Raw genomic sequence first — 19,110 nt, 5'->3', positions numbered from 1 at the left:
GGAATCCCTGGATGCTTGCAGAGCTTAGGCTGAGAGCTGGACGTAAGCAGCAAGGGAGGAGTGGGGCGATTCGGGGCGGAGCGAGGCTAGGAGATTGGGCGGGGCTGGGGAGAGAAGAGGGGAGGGTGGGTTTGGATAGGGCAGAAGGGGCGAGGTCATGGGGAACTCGGAACGAATCAGCAGAGGAGGGAGGAAGAGGCAGGGGGCTCTAAGACTGGGTGCGGAGATGGGGCAGCCTGGGCGGTGCGAGGGAGGAGGATTTGGAAGACCCAGAGCGGATGAAAGGAGACTGTGCCGTGGAGGGGCAGGGATGGGGGAAGGCGGAGGAGTTTCGACTGAGGCCAGGGGCGGGGCATCGAGCCAGGGGGCGGGGTCTGAGGCCGTGAGGGGCTGGGGGCGGAGCCGAGGGGGCTGGCGAGGGCCCGGGGGTGCGGCCTGAGGCGGCGCGGAGCGGGGACTGGGGCCGGGGCCCGCACTGTGGCCATGGAGGCCGGCGAAGGGCCGGGGGCGGGGCCGTCCCAGCTGAGGATCGGAGAGCGGCTGGAGGGGCGGGGGCGGGGCCTGAGGAGGGGCGGGGCGTGCGGAGGCCGGGACGGCGCCCCCGGCAGGCAGTGAGGCCGGCTGAGCGCGGAGCAGCGCAGTGCCCCCCGCGCCCCGCTCCGGCAGCCCCACGCCCGCGCCCGCCATGCCTGAGCAGTTCAGCGTCGCCGAGTTCCTGGCCGTCACCGCGGAAGACCTCAGCTCCCCGGCTGGGGCCGCTGCCTTCGCGGCCAAGATGCCCCGGTGCCGGGGGGCGGCGCTGGCGCGGGAGGAGGTAAGGGGGCCGAGGCGGGAGGGGTCGGGGGTCGGCGCCGGGCCTGGCTTTGACCTCCACAGGCGTGACCCGAGCTGCGACGGCCCTTCACCGCGCCTCGAAACTTGCCCCCTCCCTAGGTCTGGGAGGACAGAGCGCATCTCCAACAGCTGCGTCCTTACCGTCGAGGCGGGGAGAGGCCCAAGGGACCGTTTTGGGGGGCCTCGAGGTCACTTCGATGACAGACTCCACAGATCGGGGGACGTACCCCAAGTGCCCCGCGTGACCGCCTCATCACATATGTGTTTGCCTAGCGCCTTCCAGCCGCAGTTTGCGTTTTCATCTTCGGAGCCCCACAAGTGTGACCCCCGAGTCACTCCTCTTCTGAGAAGCAGGCTTCCCGCCTCAGTCCTGAACTTTCTTTCCCCGGGCTGCAAGGAGGCCCTCTCCCCCTTGCGGCTGGTTCGGAGATTTGGCCCGCGTTTGTGGAATGAATGCGGATGGGAAGGCGCCAGGAGCCGGGGTTCACCTTGGCCCGGCTGTTGGCAAGTTTATCGTCTCCTCTCCCCTCCCCTCTCCTCTTTGTCTTTCCTAGCAAAGCGTCCCAGGCCTTTTCTTTCGGCCTTGCAGGCTGCCCCACCCCATTCCCATGCTCTTCGGAGTTCCTTCCATTCCTCTTCTCCGAACCTGCCGCAACTTTCCCCAGCTCCTCTGCAAGGAATATTCTAGGACACCCCGTGGCCTTGGTCCAACGGAGAATAATGTGTTTTTACAGCTCCCCATCCAAAGGATAATGTGTTTTTACAGCTCCCCATCCAAACGATGCCCTGAATTTTTACAGCTCCCCATCCAAAGGATGCCCTGAATTTGGGTGGCATTTTGGACCTCAGCAACCCTTCCACCCTTCACCCTAAGTGTACTAGGCACCCACTGTGGGGCAGATACAAAGCTCAGTAGTTCATAACACCCTGCACCAGTGTCGGGAAATCTCTCCTTCTCTTCTCTCTTGGCAGGCTGGCCCTCCATCTCGGAGTCTGGTTGTATCACTTTGTAAGGGTGATAGAGGATTGTGGAAGGAGCATTGACTTTGGGGAAGGCAGACCTTTTTTCAGACGATGGCTCTGCAGTTTGCCATTTGGGTGAACGTGGGCATGTGACCTGTTCTGTCATCTGTGGAATGGGGGTAATAATGTGTACCTCACATGAGACAATGCATATAAAGCAAGCATCTTTTTTTTTAGAGACAGAGTCTCGCTTCGTCTCTCAGGCTGGAGTGCAGTGGTGCGATCTCGGCTGACTGCAATCTCTGCCTCCCGGGTTCAAGCAGTTTTCATTCCTCAGCCTCCCAAGCGGCTGGAATTACAGGCACCCGCCACCACACCCGGCTAATATTTGTATTTTTAGTAGAGACAGGGTTTCACCATGTTGGTCAGGCTGTTCTTGAACTCCTGAGCTCAGGCAATCTATCCGCCTTGGCCGCTCAAAGTGTTAGGATTATAGGCGTGAGCCACTGCGCTGGCCCGTGCTTCTTGATAAATGGAATGATTATTATCAGTTTAATTGGCAGATCTCTTTAGACAGTGATTGGGTCTCCTTTGTCTTCATTTGTCTCACAGAGCCTAGCCATGTCTCATTTGTCTCACGGAGCCTAGCCTACTACTTGGCACATAGTAGGAGTACATGTTTTATTAAAACAAGCAGCCGGTCAACTTTGGCTTCCTTCCTTGGGCAGAGCCAGTAGCTTGGAGTCTACTGCCTGTGGATGTGGGTTATATTTTACTGTGGGGCTCACAGGGAAACACTGCTGTCCAGCCCATCCTTTGGAGAGCTTCCTGAGGTTTGTCTTCATAGCCTTGCATTTCACGACTCAGAAGAGCTCAGTGCCGTCTGCATTCTTAGGGGTTTCATGGTTCATCCTTCTGCCCAGGTTGTTCATTAGAGTCTTAGAGCAGGAGAAGGGGCTCCAATATGAACCTTATCCATGGACAGAAATGCCCATTTATGTAAGTGTAAGTGTCAGCACTGTGTGTGTTGGGGAGGGGCCCTTAGAATGGGTCTAGAGGCCGCAGCAGGCTCTGTTCAGGGCTCAGCTTTGCCCCAGTTCAGGCAAGACAAAACCCATACTCCTTTGCCTTCAGATTTTTGGTTTGGTGCACGCAGAGGTTCCAACAAAAAGGCTTGTGGCCCCCAAACACAGGTTTTCTCTTCAGCATTTCAGGGCCCCAAAAGTTAGAGTCTGACCTTTGGATTAGACTTCCCTGAGGTTTCCTGTTTGGTTTTGCATTTGCATTTATATTTTGCGATTACATTGTGTTTACATGTAGTTTGATGCTGCAATTTTTTCCCCCAGTTCTGGGCATGACTAACCCACCCCCAGGCTTGAAGCTCTACTTGACCGAATCAAAATGCAACTGATTCTTAAGTCAAGTCTTCCAGTTCTGGCTGGTTTCCTGGGGGTAACTAGGGACCCTGTCCTGGGACTTGCAGCCCTTTTGTACAGTCCTCCTGGGAAGGACCCTGGGCAGATCACAGGAAACTAGAATGTCAGGGTTGAGGGACCCTTTCAAGATAGAGACCAGCTAGAAAGTCTCCCAGATAAGATGGAGAAACTGAAGTCCAGAGAGGCCAAGAGACTTGTCCAAGCTCCTGCAGCTGGATAGTGGGAAAGTTAGCATTTCTACCCACATGTTTTACCCCTGGTCCTGTTCTCTTGCCTTTTAAAGTCCATCTGTCTGTCCTCCCTGTGTAACTTCTCTGAACCTCGTTATTTTATCCTTAAAATGGATCTCTTAATCACTCCCTGCTTAGCTTACTGGGTTGTTAAAGTTTTTTGTGTTAAATTATGAAACAGCGTGCAACTGTGAGGGAGTATGTTAAGATAGTCATTACGTCAACCAGCCTCTTCCTGTCTTGGGCCCCTTTATGCCCATGATGTCATTGATATTCACAACAACAGGTGAAACCGGGCCTAGGGCAGTGAAGGCAGCTGCCCTGTGTCACATAGTGGGTCTCTCTGACTCTGCTGTGCTCTGCCTGGGCTCTGGCCAGCTCTCTGTGCCATCTCAACGGACATAAAGTATGCTAAGGACATAAAGATGCTGCTTTGATGTGCTGACTGACAAGGGAGAAGCAGCCTGTTACAGGGAGATCAGTAAGAACCCCAGGAGTTTGTCCTGAGTCCCCAGAGAAGGGTACAGTGAATGCCATAAGAGGCAAGTAGAGCAGGAGAGGGAGAGAGCAGTAAGGACTCGTGCAATGTGGGAGAAGTTCCTGGAGGAGGTGATACTTCCAGGTGGAAGGATAGATGAACCCCATTTAGCGAGAGGACAAGGGGGTGATTTCAGAGACTGGTGGGAAGAGTGCATATTGGGAACCAAGTAAGCCATTTTGACCAAAGCTAAGAATTCATACTATTTTATTTTTATTTTTATTTTTTTTTTTTTTTGAGACGGAGTCTTGCTCTGTGCCCCAGGCTGGAGTGCAGTGGCGCGATCTCGGCTCACTGCAAGCTCCGCCCCCCCGGGTTCACGCCATTCTCCTGCCTCAGCCTCCCAAGTAGCTGGGACTACAGGCGCCCGCCACCTCGCCCGGCTAATTTTCTTGTATTTTTAGTAGAGACGGGGTTTCACCATGTTAGCCAGGATGGTCTTGATCTCCTGACCTCGTGATCCGCCCGTCTCGGCCTCCCAAAGTGCTGGGATTACAGGCTTGAGCCACCGCGCCCGGCCCGAATTCATACTATTTTGTGTGCCTCAAACTGCTAGTGGACACACACCCGCCCCCTGAGTAGGTGTCAGATGAAGCAGTCTGCCACAAATAGGAGGTCTTCAAAGGCTTGTTTTGTATATATTTTTTGAAATTTAAAAATAAAATTTTAATTTGACAAGCAGCACAATTTATTATTATTTTATTTTTTGAGACAGGGTCTTACTCTGTCACCCAGGCTGGAGTGCAGTGGCACAATCATGACTTATCACAGCCTCAGCCTCCCGGGCTCAGGTGATTTTCCCACCTCAGCCTCCTGAGTAGCTAGGATTACAGGCGCCTGGTTAATTTTTTTTTTTTTTTTTTTGAGACGGAGTTTCACTGTGTAGCCCAGGCTGGAGTGCAATGGTGCAATCTTGGCTCACTGCAACCTCCGCCTCCTGGGTTCAAGTGATTCTCCTGCCTCAGTCTCCCGAGTAGCTGGGACTACAGGCACGTGCCACCATGCCTGGTTAATTTTTTGTGTGTATTTTTTTTTTTTTTGTAGAGACGAGGTTTCATTGTGTTAGCCAGGATGGTCTCAATCATGACCTACCCGCCTCGGCCTCCCAAAGTGCTAGGGTTACAGGCGTGAGCCACCACACCTGGTGTGCCTGGTTAATTTTTGTATTTTTTGTAGGGATGGGGTTTCAGCACGTTGCCTGGCTGGTCTTGAACTCCTGGGCTCAAGCGATCTGTCCACCTCGGCCTCTGAAAATGTTAGGATTACAGGCGTGAGCCATCATGCTCGGCCAGGGCATAATTTTTAATAAGAAATTTAAAACGTAACGGACAAGGCCTATGAACAACTATCTCAATCCCTATATTCTCCCCAGAGGTAATTGCTATGGAAATGTACATGCTTCCCAATGTATGTTCTCATGGAAAATATATTATCAGTGGGGGAATGGGAGTGGCTGGGGGAATGTTTACCTAAACTGGTATCAGGTCTTATAATGCACAGTTTAAATTGTTTTGGAGTCACATTTTACTTTTCCTTTGTGACTTTTGCTTTTTTGAATCTTGTTTTAGAAAGGATTTCCTTCTTAATTTTTAATATTCTTGTGAATTTTACAGTTTGCTTTGTAATATGTATTTTAGTGTTAAAATTGTGTAATCTTAGAGATTGTTTGCAAGAAACATAAACCCTGTCAAGCTGGTTTCTGTTGGAGGGAAATTTGTTTGTTTGTTTTTTGATCATCAGGCAAGAAGATTGAGGGGAATTGGCTTTAAAGAATTAGATGTGCCTCATGGGACTGAAGAGCGAGAGGTAAAAGTACACCTCTCCAGGGCCTGGAGCTGGAGGCTGGGAAGTTGTCAGGAACTAAGGCAGCTGCTTCATCATTCTTGTTCTTTCCTGCCTCTGCTTCTCTCTGCACATCTGATCAGTGCTTTTGCTCATTCATCATCACACAGGCCCCAAAGCACAGCCCCCATGCTCACGTGACCTCACTGGGCCAGTGTCTAAAGGTAACCGGACACAAGATTGAGCCAGTCTCATGTCCCACTTCCAAGTTCCTGGCAAAGGTTGACAGCCCGGCCCAGCTTCTGGATTGGTTCCAGTAGCTGGGTCTCCACCCCTGGTTTCATCACCAGAGGTCATGGAGGGAAAGTGACAGGCAGGGTAAACATGGCCATTGAGACCTACGGTGTGGGAGGGGGCACTTCTCAGAGAAGAGGGGTGCAGCCTGGAAAGTCCCCTCAGAAGTATCTATGGCGAGTCCTCTTTGTTTCACACAGTCCAGGTTCCAGGGGGAGGTGCCTTGCCCATCCTGTTCTGTACCTCCCTGGTTTAGCTCATTTATGCATACGCTCAGGTATAGAAGAACCCGTTTAGAAAACTCAGGTACAGGAGGTTTTTTATTTTTTATTTTTATTTTTATTTTTTCAAGACGGAGTCTCGCTCTGTCACGCAGGCTGGAGTGCGGTGGTGTGATCTCAGCTCACTGCAAGCTCCGTCTCCCAGGTTCACACCATTCTTCTGCCTCAGCTTCCCGAGTAGCTGGGACTACAGGTGCCCACCACCACGCTCGGATAATGTTTTGTATTTTTAGTAGAGACGGGTTCACCGTGTTAGCCAGGATGGTCTTGTTCTCCTGACCTCATGATCCGCTCACCTCGGCCGCCCAAAGTGCTGGGATTACAGGTGTGAGCCACTGTACCCGGCTGGAGTTTGTTTTTGTTTTGTTTTGTTTTGTTTTGTTTTAAGACAGAGTTTCAAAAAAAAAAAAAAAGACAGAGTTTCACTCTTGTCATCCAGGCTGGAGTGCAATGGCACAATCTGGGCTCACTGCAACCTCCACCTCCCGGGTTCAAGCTGGGATTCAAGGATTTTCCTGCCTCAGCCTCCCGAGTAGCTGGGATTACAGGCACTCGCCACCATGCCTGGCTAATTTTTGTACTTTCAGTAGAGAGGGGTTTTGCCATGTTGGCCAGGCTAGTCTCGAACTCCTGACCTCAGGTGATCCACCTGCCTCTGCTTCCCAAAGTGCTGGGATTATAGGCATGAGCCACTGCGCCCAGCCGGGTATAGGGGTTTAAAAGATTTAAAAGATGAGATTAGAATGCTAAGGGGGTGCAGCAAGACTTGGAGGGTCTTGAATGCCAATTGAGCATTCTGACTTTTTGTTGGGCAGTGGGGACAAGTGGACCCAATCATGTTGCTCAAGGAATGGATGAGGTTGGCCCTGCCTGCTCCATGCCAGGCCCTGTGTGAGGCACTGGGCAGATGCATCGCTCAGTTAAAGAGATACAGTCCCTGCCCTGTGGACCTTACAGTCTTCTGGCAAAGCCTGACAGTAAGCAGGCAAACAAGTCACAACCAGGTGCAGTGGCTTATGCCTGTAATGCCAGCACTTTGGGAGGCCAAGGTGAGAGGATCACTGGAGCCCAGGAGGTTGAGGCTGCAGTGAACTCTGATGGTGCCACTGCACTCTAGCCTGGGCGATAGAGCAAGATCCTGTCTCCAAAACAAAACAAAACAAACAAAAAGAACAAATAAGTCAGAAATTGCTCATTGTACTAAGTGGCACGAAGACTCATCCTCCTTGTCAAGGCCTTCCTTGAGGTTTGTTCTGGGTCCTCATCTCTTCAGGGAATCTCGTCCACACATGTGGCCTTAGTTACCTCTCATCTCCAGGTGACTCACACATTTGTACCTGTAGCCCAGATCCTCATGTGCCACTGCATACTTGACCACACTTCTGACTTTCCTCCAGGCTCCCTTCCAGCATTCTTTTCACAATGAGTGGTATGACCTCTCACCTCCACCCTTGTGCCCCTCATCACCAAGGATCATCAGTTTTACCTTCTTTTTTTTTTTTTTTTTGAGGCGGAGTCTCGCTCTGTCACCCAGGCTGGAGTGCGGTGGCGCGATCTCGGCTCACTGCAACCTCCATCTCCCGGGTTCAAGTGATTCTGCTGCCTCAGCCTCCCCAAGGCAGGTGGATCACCTGAGGTCAGGAGTTCGAGACCAACCTGGCCAACATGGTGAAACCCCGTCTCTACTAAAAGTACAAAAATTAGCCGGGTGTGGTGGCATGTGCCTGTAATCCCAGCTACTCAGGTGGCTGAGGCACAAGAATTGCTTGAACCCGGGAGGTAGAGGTTGCAGTGAGCCCAGATCGCACCATTGCACTCCAGCCTGGGTAGCAGAGCAAGACTCTGTCCCCCCCGCAAAAAATTATTTTATTAAGATCTGATTTGTCAATAGATTTTGACTTCTATGAGGATATAAACTAATCTCACTCTTGTGTCCCTAGTATTTACCATAGAACCATAGTGTGTTTTCAGAAAATATTGGTTGAATAACAAATGAAAGGAAAAAAAACTAAAAAGGAGCATTCGTAGAGAATAATGGTATGGGGGTGCTCCAGATGGAGGGGACATCTGGCAAAGGCCCTGAGGCAGTAAAGAAGCTGAAATATATGTGACCCTGAAAGGGGGCCCAAGGGGCAAAAGCACTGAGGTGGGCAAAGGGAAGGGTGGCACTGGCTGAGTTCGGGTGGCGGTGGCGAGGTCATATTCAAGTTTGATGGCCCTGGTAGCGAGTTTAAGTTTTATTTCATATACAGGCAAGCAACATAATCCAGTTTATATTTTAGAAAGATCGTATCAGTTGTTGTGTGGAGACTAGATTGGAAGGGCCAGGAGAGGACCCAAGGAGGCCATGCAGTTACTTAGGGAAGAGATGATGGTGGTGTGGATAGGGTTGTGGTTGGTGGAGGAGGAGAGAAGAGCACAGATTGTAGAAGTGTTTTATAAGCAGTCAAGATTTGTTGATGTAGTACATGTGGGCAGTGCTCAAGACTGGGTCCCACATTTCTTTTTTTCTTTTTCTTTTTTTTTTTTTTTTGTTTGATTGGGATGGAGTCTCACTCTGTTGCCCAGGCTGGAGTCCAGTGGCACCATCTTGGCTTACTGCAACCTCCACCTCCGGGGTTCAAGTGATTTTCCTGCCTCAGCCTCCCAAGTAGCTGGGACTACAGGTGCCCACCACCACACCCAGCTAATTTTTGTATTTTTAATAGAGACAGGGTTTCACCATGTTGGCCAGGCTGATCTCAAACTCCTGACCTCAAATGATCCGCCCGCCTCAGCCTCTCAAAGTGCTGGGATTACAAGTGTGAGCCACTGTGCCCAGCCTTAAATTTCTGATGGAAGGGTGCCATATACCGAGAAGGGGAAATCTGGCAGGGGAACAGGTTTGGGAGAAAACAAGAATTCTATTTTTTAAAAAATTTTTTGTGTTTTAGAGACAGGGTCTCCTTCTTTTGCCCAGGCTGGAATGCAGTGGTGCAATCATAGCTCACCACAGCCTTGAATTCCTGGGCTTAAGCAATCCTCCCGCTTCCATAGGCACATGCCACCACATCCATGCTAATTTGTTTTTTCTTTTGGTAAAGATGAGGTCTCACTGTGTTGCTTACGCTGGTCTCAAACTCTTGGGCTTAAGTGATCCTCCTGCCTTGGCCTCCCAAAGTGTTAGGGTTACAAGCACAAGCCACTTGCGCCTGGCCAATAATTCTATATCTTTATAGGTCTTGAGACATCCAAGTGGAGATGTCAAGAAGGCAATATGTGAGTTTGGAATTCAAAGGAGCAGGCTGGAGATACACATTTGAGAGCTGTCAGCATCGAGACAGTGGGTTTCAAACTTGCATCTGTGTCAGAATCACCTGGCATCATTCCCAGAGAGTATGATTCAGTGGAGGTATCTTAGGCTTTTTATGGCAAGCAAGAGAAACCATCCTGAGCTGATTTAAGCAGAAAAGGGCTGCACTGAAAGGGAATGTTCAGTAGCTCACAGAATTTCTGGGAAGTTGGAAAACTGGGGCTGGGTAGCAGGCAGGATCTCAGCCAAAATCATGCCACCGAGCCAGTTTGGCAAGACACTGCTGCCACACACTAAATGCCATTGCTGTGTCACTGTCCCCTGGACACTAGGCACCATTGCTGCTGTTGCCACCAGCATTGGAATGGATCTTCCACTGTGCTCCTGATTCAAACTGTAATGAGGGCTTCCGATTGGTTTAGCTTAGGTGTAAGGGAGGCTGGAAAAGCAAGAATTTGTTGTTTTCAGCTTTCATAGGAGGTGAACTCTGCCAAGACTTGTGCAGCAAGGAAGTCCCCAGACATAAGAAGGAGGTCAGCTGCCAGACTGGCACACAATGACGGATGTACTTGACAGCAGGTTTGCCAGCTTGTGGGACTGTCTGGGAATCTGCATTTAAACCAGCACCCTGGAAATTCCCATGCAGGTGCTGCCTGAATCACATTTGCATCCATTGCTTGAACTAGTACTTAAAGCTGTGGGGGCTGGGCGTGGTGGCCCACACCCGTAATCCCAGCACTTTGGGAGGCTGAGGCAGGGGGATCACTTGAGGTCAGGAGTTTGAGACCAGCCTGGCCAACATGGTGAAACCCCATCTCACTAAAAATGCAAAAAATTAGCCGGGTGTGGTGGCACGCACCTGTAATCCCAGCTACTCAGAGGCTGAGGTAGGAGAATCGCTTGAACCTGGGAGGTGGAGGTTGCAGTGAGCCAAGATTGCGCCACTGCACTCCAGCCGGGATGAAAGGGCAAGACTGTGTCTCAAAAAAATAAAAAAATAAAAAATAAATAAAGCTGTGGAATGGACAAGATCACCTAGAGAGAGGAGTGAAGAAGGCCCAGGCCCAAGCTCTGGGGACCCTCAGTATCAAGAGATTGGGATAGGAAGAGGAATTAATAAAGGAGACCAAGAACGGGCTGCCAGTGGGGAAGGAAGGAAATAAGACAGTGCTGTGCCTCAGAAGCCAGGAGAGAAGTGTTCTGAGGAGAAGGGGTGCTCGAGTCTGTTAGATGCTGTCCAGATGCCCAGAGGTAAAATAAGACAATGACAGAGACACAGCCTCTGGCTTTGGCGACATGGAGGTCATTGGGAACCTTAAGAGCAGATTTATGGCTCACGCCTGTAATCCGAATACTTTGGAGGGCTGAGGTGGGTGGATCACCTGAGGTCAGGAGTTCGAGACCAACCTGGCCAACATGGCAAAACCCCATCTCTATTAAAAATACAAAAATTAGCCAGGCATGGTGGCGGGCACCTGTAATCCCAGCTACTCAGGAGGCTGAGGCAGGAGAATTGCTTGAACCCGGGAGATGGATGTTGCAGTGAGCCGAGATCGTGCCACTGCAGACACAACAAGACTCCATCTCAAAAAAAAAAAAAGAAAGAAAGAAAAAGAAAAAAAAAAAGAGCAGATTTAATGCCATTTTCGCCTCCACACCAGCCTGGACTGATTTGAGGAGGGGGCAGATGCGAAGTTCTCCCGAGAAGGGAAGCAGAGACATAGGGTGTGGCTAGGGCCCTGGGATCAACAGGGTTTTCTAGGATGGACTGGGGACCCAACTCCACTGAGCCAGCCTCCTCCCTACCAACAGCCTCTGCACAGGGGGCCAAGGGTCTTCCCAGAGTTGTCAGCCTTGAGCCTGTCTCTCAAAGTCTCCTTCTCTCCCCAAATTTGTCTTTTTTTGTACTCACTTCCTTGCCTAGTGTTCAGCTGTTTCTGGTCACTGAGGTGCAAGGAGACAGATGACTCAGGCAGATTTGGAGGCAGAAACTGTAACTTTAGGTCAGAGCAGAAGGAACATGCTTTCCCTGAAGGCGACTTGATCATATCATTCGCAGACAAGATGCTGCTAGAGAGTCCCTTTGATGGACCTAGAACTTGGGCCCAGGGCAGATGAGGGAGTGAGACCCACAGGGGCACAGTGAGTGGCTTCTGTGACTCTAGGGCAGGGCCCTGGGAAAACTGTGATTCCACCTCACCAACGTCACAGGAGGTGCTTTAGAGGGCATGGGAGGCTGAGCTGGGAACAGCTGCTGAAGGTTCTCTCACTTGACTGGTTTTAGACCTTGAAAGAGCTTTTAAGAATCTCAGCTGCCGCGGGCTACACCCAGACCCACTGAATCAGAATCTCCCAAGGGCGAGGCCTGGGCAAGCGTGCAGTTCAGAAGTTCCCAGGTAACTGATGGGCAGTCGGGGTGAAAACTATTGTGGTGAGCTATTGCATGCCCACTGAAGGTTGGTAATCCATTAAGCCATATTTACTCAACGCCTGTGGTGTACAAAGGCAGGCTCTGAGGGCATGGAGAGATCCAGACAAGGTCCCCTTCTCGGTGGGAGGATTCTGCCAGTGAAAAGCTGATTGACAGCCTGTAGCTTACAGGGATGTGGCTGAGGTCTGTGGCGAGAGTCCAGTAACTAAAGTCAGACAGACTTGGGTTTCAATTCCTATTGGCTATGTGACTTTGGGCAAATGACTTAACCTTTCTGAATCTTGGTTTTCTGATCTGTGAATTAGGGATGATGATAACTGTCTTATGGGTTTGTTTGAGGGAATAACACATAAAAAATCTAGCAAGCATATGCCTAGCACCTAACAGGTACTTAGTAATTTTTAAAAATTCCCTCTTACTGTAAACACAAGTACACCTGCACACAGGGTAGTTAAAGAGATCAGGAAGCATACAGAGAAAAGAGGAAAGTAATTGCAATAGGGATGAGGTAATTACCATGAGTGAGTGTTGAGATTATCTGTGCGGTCCTGGCACCAGAGCAAAAAGGGAAACCTTGTATACATTGGAGGTGTTGGGGAATGAACAGCTGAGCCTGATTTTGGACAAGGCAGGGTCTTCCCTCAGCTCTGCCCTTTGCTCTCTGCCTTCTGTTCATTTCTTTGTCAAACATTTGCTGAGGCCAGTGCAGTGGCTCATACCTGTAATCCCAGCACTGTGGGAGGCCAAGGTGGGAGGATCACTTGAAGCCAGGAGTTTGAGACCACCCTGGGCAACAAAGAAAGACCCTGTCTCTACAAAAACAAAACAAAATGTTTGCTGAGAGGCTACCTAGCAGTTCTCAGTCCTGGCTGCACCCTATAATCCCTTAGGTTGCTTCTAGGGAGATTTCTTCTCATTCAGATAAAATTCACATAACAGAAAACTCAGCCATTTTAAAATGTACAATTCGGTGGCCTTAAGTATAGTCACAGTGTTGTGCAGTCATCACCACTATGTAATTCCAGAACATTTCCATCACCCCAAAAAGAAACCCTGTATTGATTAGTAGTTACTCTCCACTCCCTTTCACCCGGCCCCCGGCAACTTTCCATCTCTATGGCTTTACCTATTCTGGACAGTTCACGTGAATGAAATCCTACTATATGTGGCCTTTTGTGTCTGATCTCTTTCAGTTGCATAATGTTTTCAAGGTTCATCCATGTTGTCTGGGTTGTGTTAAAAAGCAATAAAAATAGGAATAATAAACACACCGGGCAGTGTTGTAAGCATTTTTCAGATATTAACACATCATAACACAGGGCCTGTCCAGTTATTTGGATACACAGAAGGTGTCTGCTGGGCAGGAATAGCTACCGTGAAGCCCTTTCTGTGTGTCATATGCTGGGCCATGTGCTTAAATGCCTGACTGAGTTCAGCCTGATTAGATAGATGCTGTTATTATGCCATTTGACAGATGGGGAACATCTGTCAGAGAAGCTGTGTCACTTGCCTCATGTCACACAGCTACGAGGACTAGAACCAGAATTTGGACTTCAGGACAGTACGACTTGAAAGCTGGAGTCCTTAACCCTTGCTCTATTTTCTGTATTGCCATTGGGCCTTGCTAATAAGTATTCATACATTTAATCATTCATTCATTCATTCCACACGTGCTTATTAACACCCATATCCTGAGCCTGTGTTGAGTGCTGCAGATACAAAGGTAAATGAGCCATTCCCTGCCTTTCTGGAGTTTTCAGCCCCATAGAGATCAGACATGTATGGCAAATAAGGGCCTGGATGCTCTAATGAAAGCCTGTAGTGGGCACAGGACGGAATAAAGGCAGGCAGGATCAGTTCTGTTGTGGTGGGAGGGGGTGACCTGTAAGTTGAGTTGGGAAAGATGAAGTGTTTACTAGACAGAATGGGGCAGAGGGAGCAGCATGAGCAAAGGTCTGATGACTGGAAACAGTTTGGCATATTTAGGAAATTGCCAAGAGTTCCATAGGGCTGGTTTTAAGGGATCAGTGATGGATAGCAAGTCCAAGTGGGGGGCAGGAAGGGATTAATCCTGGCCAAAAAGGGAACCCAGAAGGTGGGAAGTACCGTTTGTTGCTCTGTCCAAGAGGGCAGGCCAGGTTCTTCCCCAGGGCTGGGTGGAATTCAGGGCTTGGGGCCAGGGGTCGGGTAGAAACCTTTGGCAGTTAGTCCAGCAAAGTTCTTGTTCTCTTAGCTCATCACCGCCAAGCAATCTCCTGAGGACAATCCCAGCCAGGAAACTTGGGGTTTGCAGAGGCCTCAGCATATATTGAGGGTGTGGCTCCCTTCCTGCAACCCCTCTTCCTCCCTGCTTCCCACCACCCCACAAGGGGCAGCCTGTAAGGCTGAGCTGGTGAGGCTGGACAAGTGCCCAGGCTAGGAAGACGTCTGCAGAGGCCTGACCAGGGGGCGCACGGCCAGTCACGGGCTCCAGCAGTGCAGGAAGGAAAACAGCAAGAGGCCAAAGGATCCTGAAATAATAAATGTCAGAGCAGACAGGAGCCTTCCTTGTCACCACCCAAACCCTTCATTCCAGAAGAGGAGTCAGAGGCTCAGGGTGGGAAGGAGACTGGCCAGGTCACACTGTGGGACAGGGGCAGGGCTGGGGCTGGCTCTGGGTCCTGGCTCCCAGGCCTTGCGGTGTAGTCACCGCAGAGGCTGTGGGGTGGCAAGCAGGGCCAAGGGCCACCTTTGCATGGATGAGGCAGAGGGATAGCTGGGAAGAGCACTGCCCTCCTCTGGCACCTCCTTCTGCCCCAGCCTGGACTCTCAGGTGCTGGAGTGGGGGCTGATCCAGAGGAAAACCATTTGGAATCTTTTGCTCGCTCCTGCTGGCGGCTGAGGTTGGAGCAGCCTTGTAGGGTATGACTGACCTCAATTGCATCCCAGTGCTTTGGCCTGGAAGGGGATTTAGAGCTCATGTCTGTTAGCTCAAAATTGGACAGATGAGGAAACTGAGGCATAGAAGGAGGAAGGCACTTGCTCAGAGGCACACAGAGGGCTTAATGGCAGAGACAACCCTAAAATTCAGCACTTTCCAGTTCAGGGCTCTTGGTCTCACGACCTTGTTCTATATGCAGTAGAAGGCTGTTCTCGCAGAGTGTTTCTGCGGCTCCTCTGAAGATGCCTGGCGTCCACCATTAGAGAAAACATTATCTCAATTTGTTTTCACAGCAATCCTTACAGAGATAACTGGGGCTCAGAGAGAGAGGATTTAGCTTGTAGTTTGCTTTAGTGTGATAGCAAGAAAGGGCTCTGGAGGCAGAGTTCTCTGCGCTTTTTTTTTGAGATGGAGTCTCGCTGTGTCTCCCAGGCTGGAGTGTAGTGGCGCAATCTCGGCTCACTGCAAGCTCTGCCTCCCGGGTTCACACTATTCTCCTGCCTCAGCTTCCCGAGTAGCTGGGACTACAGGCTCCCGCCACCACGCCTGGCTAATTTTTTGTATTTTTAGTAGAGACGGGGTTTCACCGTGTTAGCCGGGATTGTCTCGATCTCCTGACCTCGTGATCCACCCGCCTCAGCCTCCCAAAGTGCTGGGATTACAGGCGTGAGCCACCGTGCCCGCCCCTCTGTGCTTCTTAGAACTTGGTACATGACCTTGAGCAAACTGCCTAACCTACCCCAGCCTGAGTTTCCTCATCTGGAAGATGGGGAGGATAATAACTACCTCACAGAGTTGTTGGGAGGAATAGGCCAGGTAACAAACATAAAGTGCCTGTCCCAAAGTGAGCAGTCAGTGAGTGGGGCGGTAGGTAGGTGAATTCATGCTGATAATAGACTCAAGCTGGGAGCTTGGAATGGGAGTCCTTCCTGTTGGGTGATCTGCTCCAGGCCAGGGCCTGGCTGTGTTCCCATCACCCTGTCATGCCTGGGGGACACGGCTGAACCCTCTTTGTCCCGCTTGAACATGGATCTGCAGCCAAGCCCTGGAGTTAAACTTTCTATGTTGAGAATTACCAAGTAACTGCCCTCCTGTTCAGAACCCTTTAGGAGCACCCCATCATTTATAGAATAAAACCTAGAGGTTTGGTTAAAAGCATGGACTCTGGAGCCCAACTGCCTGGGTTTGAGTTTATGTATTTATTATTATTGTTATTATTATTTTTGAGATAGGGTCTTGTTCTGTTGCTCAGGCTGGAGTGCAGTAGTGCAATCAGAGCTCACTGCAGCCTTGACCTCCTGGGCTCAAGTGATACCCTACCTTAGCTTCCCAAGTGGCTGGGACTACAGGTGTGTGCCACCACGCCTGGCAAATTGTTTTGTATTTTTTGTAGAGACAGGGTTTCGCCATGTTGCCCAGGCTGATCTCAAACTCATGGGCTCAAGCAATCCACCCACTTAGGCTCCCCAAAGTGCTGGAATTACAGGCAGGAGTCACCACACTTGGCCTGCATTTTCTGTAAATTGGTAATTGGATCTGGAAGTGAGAAGCCCTGGGTTGTTTTTTTTTTTTTTTTTTGTACTTTATTTATCATTTTATTAAATACTTTAAGTGTAACTTGGTTTGTTCATTAAGATATTGTATTTTTTTTTTTTTTTTTTGAGACGGAGTCTCACTCTGTCTCCCAGGCTGGAGTGCAGTGGTGTGACCTTGGCTCACTGCAAGCTCCACTTCCTGGGTTCAAGCGATTCTCCTGCCTCAGCCTCCTGAGTAGCTGGAACTACAGGCACATGCCACCACACCCAGCTAATTTTTGTATTTTTAGTAGAGTCTGGGTTTCACCATGTTGGCAAGGATGGTCTCAAACTCCTGACCTCGTGATATGCCCGCCTTGGCCTCCCAAAGTGCTGGGATTACAGGCGTGAGCCACCACGCCCGACCAAACATTGTATTTTTAGGATCACGTTTAATATGTAGTACATATAATTTAATCATCTTTGCGGACATTGGAGTCAAAGACCAAAGAGCCAGGATTCAGCCACCTCACAGGAAAACTCCTTTTTAGCGTTGGGGTTTCATTGATCTTCCCACATCACTTATACTGTTAGTATTGACTGATTGAAAAATACGGGAAAGAACAAAAAGCTACCGTGAATTCAGGAATGCTTTTAAAGAGTTCTGTGTCTTATTGATCATAGAGTTGCATATATTTGGAATGTGGTCAGACTAATTTGTGAAACATTTTTTTTTTTTTTTGAGACGGAGTCTCGCTCCATCGCCCAGGCTGGAGTGCAGTGGCCAGATCTCAGCTCACTGCAAGCTCCGCCTCCCGGGTTCATGCCATTCTCCTGCCTCAGCCTCCCGAGTAGCTGGGACTACAGGCGCCTGCCACCTCGCCTGGCTAGTTTTTTGTATTTTTTAGTAGAGACGGGGTTTCATCGTGTTAGCCAGGATGGTCTCGATCTCCTGACCTCGTGATCTGCCCGTCTCGACCTCCCCAAGTGCTGGGATTACAGGCTTGAGCCACCGCGCCCGGCCGTGAAACATTTTTATTCTCGTTGGTAGTGCTCATGATAAGTGTAGCTTCAAAGGGTCCTGCTAGTAACACCGTGGACCTCCAGGGTCTGGGTCCATTGCCTGGAAATGAACAAGGGAGTTAGAGTCTTAACAGTTTAGTTCCCAGGTCCACGTTTTGGCTGTGTGAGTTCAGGCAATGATCTTCACTGTTCTGTGCCTCACTGACTCATCAGCCAGATGGGAACAAAAACGATGACTGCCCTTTTAAGATGCTGTGTGTGTTAAATGGTGGATGTCAAACTCCCTTACAAACTGCAAAGCTTGATACAAGTTTTAGTTTGCATTTTTTTTCCTTTTTTTTTTTTGAAACAGAGTCTCGCTCTGTCACCCAGGCTGGAGTGCAATGGTGTGATCTTGGCTCACTGCAACCTCCGCCTCCTGGGTTCAAGCAGTTCTCTGCCTCAGCCTCCTGAGTAGCCGGGACTACAGGCGCCTGCCACCACACCCGGCTAATTTTTTTGTATTTTTAATAGAGACGGAGTTTCACTATCTTGGCCAGGGTGGTCTTGAACTCCTGACCTCGTGATCCACCTGCCTCTGCCTCCCAAAGTGCTGGGATTACAGACATGAGCCCCCACGCCGGCCTAGTTTGTATTTGTTCCTTAGTTTGTTTGCATTTCTAGTGAAACCTGGGGCAAGAAACTCACCTGAGCCTTTATTTTGCAGTCTGTAAAATGAGGAGGTAATGTTAGATAATCTCTAATATTCTGTGACTTTACCTCTTAAGGAACAACACCATAGTCCAAAGCAAAGATAGAAAATGTTTTTCATTTCCTGTACCAACTCTAGTTTAATTAGTAGGAGCTACTGTTATGTTAACAGAATGATGAACCAAACCCACAGTCAGTGGGGAAAATACTGTGATCGATTAATAATGGCTGTAATGGGCTGGGCGTGGTGGCTCACACATGTAATCCCAGTACTTTGGGAGGCCGAGCTGGGCAGATCACGAGGTCAGGAGATGGAGACCATCCTGGCTAACACGGTGAAACACCCATCTCTACTAAAAATACAAAAAAATTAGCCAGGCATGGTGGCGGGCACCTGTAGTCCCAGCTCCTTGGGAGGAGAGGAAAATGGTGTGAACATGGGAGGCGGAGCTTGCAGTGAGCTGAGATCATGCTAGTGCACTCCAGCCTGGGTGACAGAGACAGAGCGAGACTCCATCTCAATAATAATAATAATAATGACTGTAATGGGCCGGGTGAGGTGGCTCACACCTGTAGACCTACCACTTTGGGAGGCTGAGGTGGACGGATTACCTGAGGTTGGGAGTTCAAGACCAGCCTGGCCAACATGGTGAAACCCCCATTTCTACTACAAAAACATAGCCAGGTGCAGTGGTGCATGCATGCCTGTAATCCCAGCTACTCTGGAGGCTGAGGCAGAATAATCGCTTGAACTTGGGAGGTGGAGGTTGTAGTGAACTGAGATCGTGCCAATACACTCCAGCCTGGGCTGCAGAGTGAGATTTCATCTCAAAATAATAGTAATAATCATAATCATAATCATAATGGCTGTAATGGTCATGG

At 49.9% G+C, this 19,110-nt stretch overlaps 1 protein-coding gene across 2 annotated transcripts in view; it reads left to right on the top strand.

Moving 5' to 3' along the window:
• The first annotated feature begins 556 nt into the window (after positions 1-556).
• The window catches only part of ASAP3 (ArfGAP with SH3 domain, ankyrin repeat and PH domain 3), a 56,240-nt gene continuing 37,686 nt past the window's right edge, over positions 557-19,110 (top strand). For both annotated transcript variants that reach the window (XM_031665314.1, XM_031665313.1), the window contains exon 1: positions 557-814. In XM_031665314.1, coding sequence (XP_031521174.1) covers positions 686-814 — 129 coding nt within the window. In that variant the 5' untranslated portion in view covers positions 557-685. The remainder of the gene's footprint in view (positions 815-19,110) is intronic.

The sequence above is a fragment of the Papio anubis genome, chromosome 1 (genome assembly GCF_008728515.1).
Source record: "Papio anubis isolate 15944 chromosome 1, Panubis1.0, whole genome shotgun sequence".
Taxonomy (NCBI): Eukaryota; Metazoa; Chordata; class Mammalia; order Primates; family Cercopithecidae; genus Papio; species Papio anubis.
The sequence above is the reverse complement of the archived record's forward strand: the minus strand, read 5'-3'. Positions and strand labels throughout refer to the sequence as shown.